Genomic DNA, 7337 nt, shown 5'->3' on the forward strand with positions numbered 1-7337 from the left:
GCTTTAAAATAATTACGGTTTAGACTTGAACAAATGCGGAATAAACCTAGCGGTTAATTTTTCAAGCACAAAACCTAAAACAACTAGGCTTATCTATGTGCACCAACAACTTATGCTAAACAAGATAAACTATTAGGTGATAGCATGATATATGACATGAAACAATATGGCTATCACAGAGGAAAGTGCATAAGTAAAGGGCTCGGGTAAGAGATAACCGAGGCACGCGGAGACGACGATGTATCCCGAAGTTCACACCCTTGCGGATCCTAATCTCCGTTTGGAGCGGTGTGGAGGCACAATGCTCCCCAAGAAGCCACCAGGGCCACCGTAATCTCCTCACGCCCTCGCACAATGCAAGATGCCGTGATTCCACTAAGGGACCCTTGAGGGCGGTCACCGAACCCGTACAAATAGCAACCCTTGGGGGCGGTCACCAAACCCGTACACTTTGGCAACCCTTGGGGGCGGTCACCGGAACCCGTCAAATTGCTCGGGGTGATCTCCACAACCTAATTGGAGACCCCGACGCTTGCCCGGAGCTTTACACCACAATAATTGAGCTCCGAACACCACCAACCGTCTAGGGCGCCCAAGCACCCAAGAGGAACAAGCTCAAGGGTACCAAGCACCCAAGAGTAATAAGCTTCTCAACTTGTAACTTCCATGTATCACGTGGAGAACTCAAACCGATGCACCAAATGCAATGGCAAGGGCAGACGGAGTGCCCAAGTCCTTCTCTCTCAAATCCCACCGAAGCAACTAATGCTAGGGAGGAAAATGAGAGAAAGAATAAGAAGGAGAACACCAAGAACTCCAAGATCAAGATCCAAGGGGTTCCCCTCACATAGAGGAGAAAGTGATTGGTGGAAATGTGGATCTAGATCTCCTCTCTCTTTTTCCTCAAAAACTAGCAAGAATCCATTGAGGGATTGAGAGTTAGCAAGCTCGAAGAAGGTCAACAATGGGGAAAGAACACGAGCTCAAAGGATAAAGTTCATTGGGGAAGAAGACCCCCTTTTATAGGTGGGGAAAAATCTAACCGTTATGCTCACAGCCCGCACCGAGCGGTACTACCGCTCCAAGGAGCGGTACTACCGCTAGGGCGGTAGTAGCCCTTTGAAACACAACAGCGAGGAGGCAAAAAAGCCAGAAGAATCGTCGGAGCGGTAGTACCGCTTGACCTCACGGTACTACCGCTAGGGGTAGCGGTACTACTGCTAAGAGTAGCGGTACTACTGCTTGCGAGCGGTACTAAAAAATTACATCCGTGCCTACCACCGCTGGACTTGTGACGAGTTTTTGGTCCCGAGCGGAAGTAGCCACGTAAGTAGCCGCGGTAGTACGGCTCCAAGCTGTAGTACCGCTCCCAAGAGCGGTAGTACCGCTCCCAAGAGCGGTAGTAAAAAAATTACATCTGCTCCTGTCCGCGGTAATACCGATGCAGCCTTTTTAGAACACCAAAACTGACATAACTTCTGCAAACGGACTCCGAATTCGACGAAACTAAGTTTGTTGGAAAGCTAGCGACAAGGGCTAACACAATCTTGATAGAAATACCAATAAGAAGCAAATGGGAAAAGGCCCAAAAGAAAATGGTGAGAACCCTTCCTCGGATAAGACCGGTAAAACCTCCAACGCCGAAAACATCATAGAAGACGCATGCAAACTCCGTTTTCGATGAACTCAAGCTTGTCATCAAGATGAACGTAAGCTCTAAGACTCACAAAGAGAACCAAATAAGAACCAAGAAACATGATGCAAGGATGCAATGGTTTGAGCTCTCGACGAACGATACGATCAAGCTACTCACTTGAGAGCCCCCCGTACGGCTATCGATCCTATAACCCGGTCTCCCAACTACCACCATGAGACCGGTAAACTAGAAAACCTATCAAGGGCAAACCTTTGCCTTGCACATGATCCACTTGAGCTAGATGATGACGATCTTGTCCTCCTCAAGATGGACCACCTTTCTTGATTGCGTTGGGTCGATGGAGACTAGATGATTGCTCCCCCATACTCCACTATGGGTGAGCCACTCTTCGGCACATCTTCACAAGTCCATTGACACCATAATGGATGGCAAGCTTCAAGCACTTGATCTCTTCGTGATGCTCCACTTGAACTTGCACACGGCAATCTTGATGACGATCACCACTTGATGTCATCCTTCCCATGGGTTGTATGATATCTTCCTCTTGACGCAAGCCCAAGGACACGTACCTAACCCCACATAGACTCTCACATAGACCATGGGTTAGTACACAAAGTGCAATGGACAATGCTTACCATACCATGGGATCACTTGATCCCTCTCGGTACATCTTCTACTCTTTGTGAGTTGATCAACTTGATTCACTCTTGACTTAGTCTTGATCAACCTTGAGTCTTTCCAACTCTCTTCGTTTGGATGATGTCTTGAAGGTAAACATGAATGATCACACAATCTTCTTCTTCAAGACATGCTTGCAATAAGCTCAACACTCACATGACCAATATTTGGATAATTCCTTAATAGCACCTTGGTCAACCCATAAACTCCTTGAAACCAACAAACGAACTTCAAGAAATGCCTATGGAAAAATCCTTCAAATATAACTCAATGCAACCATTAGTCCATAGAGAATGTCATCAATTACCAAAACCACACATGGGGGCACCGCATGTCCTTTCAGTTGTTCAGGACGTCTCCGATACTCCGATACGCCCGATACTGCTTCGATACGCGTATCCCAGAAGTATCCCTTTTCTTATTTAAAAAAAGAAAAAAAATTCAGATACACTGGCGATACGGCTGGGACACGGCGAGCAACAGAACGCAACCTGAGCGAGCCCAATAGCCCATGAGGCCACGACCACGACCTATTCCTCTGGCCCTCTCGCGCTCTCTCTTCTCTGTTCGACTACACCGGTACCTAGGGTTCGAGGGCGACCCAGGTCCGCTGCCGCCGGCGCAACTTGGAGTGTCGGCGCTGCCTTCTCCTCCTCCTAGAGCGGCTCACCGCCGGGGCTGCCTCCTCCTCCGCCTAGAGCGGCTTACCGCCGGCGCCCCCACCGCCTGGAATCGCCTCTCTGCCTGAATCTTCTTCTCTTCTCCACTGCCGTGCAACTCGGAAGGTAAACAACAATTACCTCGAGCCCCTAGTGATGTACTGATGTGTGCTTGGTGTGTGTTCTTGATCATGATGTATGCTTGGCTGCTTGCTGGCTTTCATACACCGTAGTAGTAGACTCCCTCATTAGGTAGTACCGCAGTAGTATTACTATATTAATTTGGATCTAATGTATGCTTGGCTGCTTGATCTTGATGTTTGCTTCATGTTTGGTTGCTTGCTGGCTTCCATGTATGCTTGCTGTGGTGTTGCTTGTTGATGTTTGTGGGATTAAATTATTACTTGCTGATCTCACACATTTTATTATGTTTGTTTTTATTACATGTAATTTCATTAATTATTTATATATGTACTTTCCGTATCACATATTGTTGTTTCTAGAAATTGCCGTATCGCCGTACTCGTATCGCCGTATCGGTATCGCCGTATCGGTGCAACTTAGCCGATAGAAATAGGCTAATTTTGTCCATTGTGACGGTTTGACCCTAGAGAGAGGTGGGACGTGATGCAGCTCCCTTAATCTAATCTACTTGCAACTACAACTTTAGTCTAATCTACAAGTGTACAAGTGTACGTACCCTAGTAAAAAAAATCAAGAATAAAACAATAAATACTAGTGTACTCTAGTACATATTTGATCCTGCCAGCTTAGCAGTGAGTTCGAGCTGATCCATCTACATCTACAACTATACAAACCACGAACGAAGCTTCCCTTTCCCTTTCTTAAGAAACAGATCCACTTGGAACCTCCAATCAGTTGGCATGTCCGCTGGTTAGTGTGGAGTGACATCCACTGGCCACTGCTCCTCTGTGCCCTTCTCCGTTGATTTCCTTCGCTGCCTCCTCGGTCGTCTCAAGATTGGCTGGTTTCCGAATTCGAAGCTGCGACGCTACTCCTACCCGGCCGGTACGTAATTATGGATACGCCATCGCTTTTCAGTTGCATTTGGTCGCGAGCATTAGTTACATAAGTACATTTGTGAGGGGAGTGTATTTTTTTTGCTATGCGTATGAAAATTCACGTGTGTGTACTGTGAAACATCTGTGCAATTCTAAGTTATGGAAACTTCAGGCGACTGAGAATTAGCAAATTCACGGACGAAATCCATGTGTTTATTATACATGATACTGTACTGTTATATGTACAGTCACATTTTTCGGATCCTTTTGGTTTAATTCCTGATCATGTATCTGAAACAAAACCGCAAAATTCATCCATTCCAGGTAGTGCAGTGCAGACTAGAGTGTCAAGAGGAGAAGATCAATTAGTATGGCTGCAGGGCCCCTTGTGCTATGGAACCACCGGTCGATGCAGATCCTGGTCCTCCTCAGCCTTGGGCTCCAGCTCGTCCTCTTCGTCTTCGCCGGGATCCGCCGCCGTCAAACGCTCCCCGTGCGGAGGTTCCTTCTGTGGCTAGCGTACCTCATGGCTGACTCCACCGCCGTGTACGCCGTCGGCCACCTGTCGTTCGGCAGCGCCGTGCGTGAGAACCAGCTCGTCGCGTTCTGGGCGCCGTTCCTGCTGCTCCACCTCGGCGGCCCGGACAACATCACCGCCTACGCGCTGCAGGACAACCAGCTCTGGCTCCGCCACCTCACCGTCCTCGTCGTGCAGGTCCTCGGAGCGGGCTACGTCCTCTACAAGCACATCGCCGTGGCCGGCGGCCAGGACAGGAAGCTGCTCCTGATCGCCTCCATTTTGATGTTCGTCGTCGGCTTCGTCAAGTACGGGGAGAGGACGTGGGCGCTCAAGTGCAGCACCCTGGAGAGCATAGGCGCCTCCCTCAGGACGCAGCCGCCCGCCATCCACAACCATGTCCACCCTCAGGACGAAGCTCCGGGGGATGAGTTCCACCTGCGACGAGCCCACTCGCTGTTCCACATATGCAAGCGCGCCATGGTCGATTCCTCAGTGGTCGAGGAAGACTACATGGACATGGACGGCCTAGAAGAGTACACCAGCAAGCTGATACAACGTGTCGAGCTGTGGACGCTGATGGAGATAGAGCTCTCCCTCATGTACGACATCCTGTACACCAAGGCGGCCGTGGTGCACACCTTCCGGGGCTACCTAATCCGCTTCATCTCGCCGCTCGCCGTCGCCACCTCGCTGCTGCTGTTCCGGTTCACCCCCAAGGATGGCTACCTCAGAGCCGACGTGGCCATCACCTACGTCCTGCTGGGTGGCGCCGTGTTCATGGAGACGACGTCGCTCCTGAACGCACTGGCATCGTCGTGGACGTTCGCGTTCCTGAGCACCACGCGGTGGAATTGGCTTCGGTACGCAGCCCTGTGCAACAAGAGATGGGACAAGCTCCGGCGCGCCGTCGTGTGGCTTCATGATCTTGTCAAGGGAGGAGTTGCCGGTAACAGTAGGTACACGTCCAGAAGGTGGTCATACACCATCGGGCAGTACAACTTGCTGCACTTGTGCACGCGCCCCGCCGACACGCCGCTCACCAGCCCTCTGCTTGGGAGGCTGGCCAGGGCACTGGCACCCGATGAGTGGTGGAACAGGAAGCACTACTCGGCGACCGTCGAGATGACCGATCCGATCAGGCGTCGTATCTCTGTGTACATGAGCCGACTGTACAGCAAGGGCAGGTTCAACGCTGCCATGCTGGGGAAGAAGTGGGGTGAGTACCCACTAGGCCGCCGCGGGCTTTACCGCGGCATCCTCAAGGACTCCCTCGGCATCGAGTTTCAGGAGGGCATCATCATCTGGCACATCGCCACAGAGGTCTTCCTCACCAAGAGCGAGAGAGCCAAAGCCATGGACGCCGCGCCTGACGTGCACGCCATCAGGGTGATGTCCGATTATATGATGTTTCTCCTGGTGGAACGTCCCTACATGCTGCCAGGCCAGCCCCAGAAAAGGTTGTACCAGCGGACCTGCGAGAGGCTGGTCACCAGGAGATCGACTGATCCTAGGTACCCTAGCCGTGCACGCGTCGTCAAGGATCTGTTCCGTGTGTTTGATGCCCCACACTCGAGCATTTCTAGGGTTGCCGAGAGAGAGGAGCTCGCCAACAATCTGTACGATGAATACGAGGACCAGGAGTTCAGCCACCTTGCTCCTCGTCTCACTCACATGGCTCAACTCGCCAAGGAGCTGCTGGAGAAGGAGAAGGATGGCACGATAGACTCCTTGGAGCTTGTCCTTGACGTGTGGATGGACATTCTCGTCTACGCGAGCAACAAGTGCAGCAGGGAGTCCCATGCCCAGAAGCTCAACAGTGGTGGCGAGTTGACGACCATCTTGTGGCTTATGGCAGAATACATCTACCAAGCGTCGGTTGCCCAAAGAGATGATGTAGTATAATTCACTAATGTCATGCATGTAAGCATGTTACCATCGTGTGTAAGGAAGGAACCTGTATGTAACTCGATCGGGTCGTCCTTAGGGGAGCGGCATGCGCGGTACCCTAGCCCAAGGTTTTGGTTACCGAATGAGGCAATTTTACCGAGGGGGACTGGTAAATGTGGTTACCACGGTTACCATGAAATACCGAGAATATTTCGAGCGAATTTTGTAGTTGAATTTGAATTCAAATAAGTGCATGAACGGATATTCGAACCAGAGACCTCTCAAAACAAGAACTAGGTTGCTACCGACACACCAGAACCAACTTTCATGTCATTAATTAGATCCTACGTACTTTACAGTAAATCGAGTGTTTAAATTCAAAAATTTCAAAAATGGTATTTTTTGCTCGGTATGGCGATTTACCGAGGGGCACGGAAATACGCGGTAACCATGGAAAATCTTGAAATTTTGACCGGTAACCAAAACAGTGCCCTAGCCACCGCCACCCCTGTCCCCGTCCTCCTCCCTCACTGGTGGCGAAGACTAGTTCTCTCGGACGGGGAGGTGTTAGCCCTCATCGTCGCGGCTCGCGCTGGATGGTGGCGGTGGCATGCTGGCAGCCTTAATCTTTCACAAAGTGATGGCCTTGGCACAGATCGATCCGGTGACAGATCTCCTCTCCCGCATTGGTGGGATAAACTGGTAGTGCAGCGGGTAGTCCCGGGTCCAGGATTGGATGTAGTCAGGCTCCCAACCAATGGGTCGATGTCCACATCTGGACCATGCCAATGTGGCTGCAACAGTCGATCCTTCGTCCATGGGCCCTCACCACTAACCCTTAGAGTAGAGTATGGTTAATCATGTTAAGTAAATTTACTACTCCCTTATCCATCCTTATCCATTTCTCCGACAAG

At 50.6% G+C, this 7337-nt stretch overlaps 1 protein-coding gene across 1 annotated transcript; it reads left to right on the top strand.

Moving 5' to 3' along the window:
* The first annotated feature begins 3888 nt into the window (after positions 1-3888).
* Positions 3889-6594, top strand: LOC119366896. Its single transcript, XM_037632581.1, has 2 exons — positions 3889-4023; positions 4341-6594. Exon 2 carries the CDS (start codon positions 4387-4389, stop codon positions 6436-6438), a length of 2052 nt encoding a protein of 683 aa, XP_037488478.1. The 5' UTR covers positions 3889-4023; positions 4341-4386; the 3' UTR covers positions 6439-6594.
* Positions 6595-7337: the final 743 nt, after the last annotated feature.

This window comes from Triticum dicoccoides, chromosome 2B, assembly GCF_002162155.2.
Source record: "Triticum dicoccoides isolate Atlit2015 ecotype Zavitan chromosome 2B, WEW_v2.0, whole genome shotgun sequence".
NCBI classification, from domain to species: Eukaryota; Viridiplantae; Streptophyta; class Magnoliopsida; order Poales; family Poaceae; genus Triticum; species Triticum dicoccoides.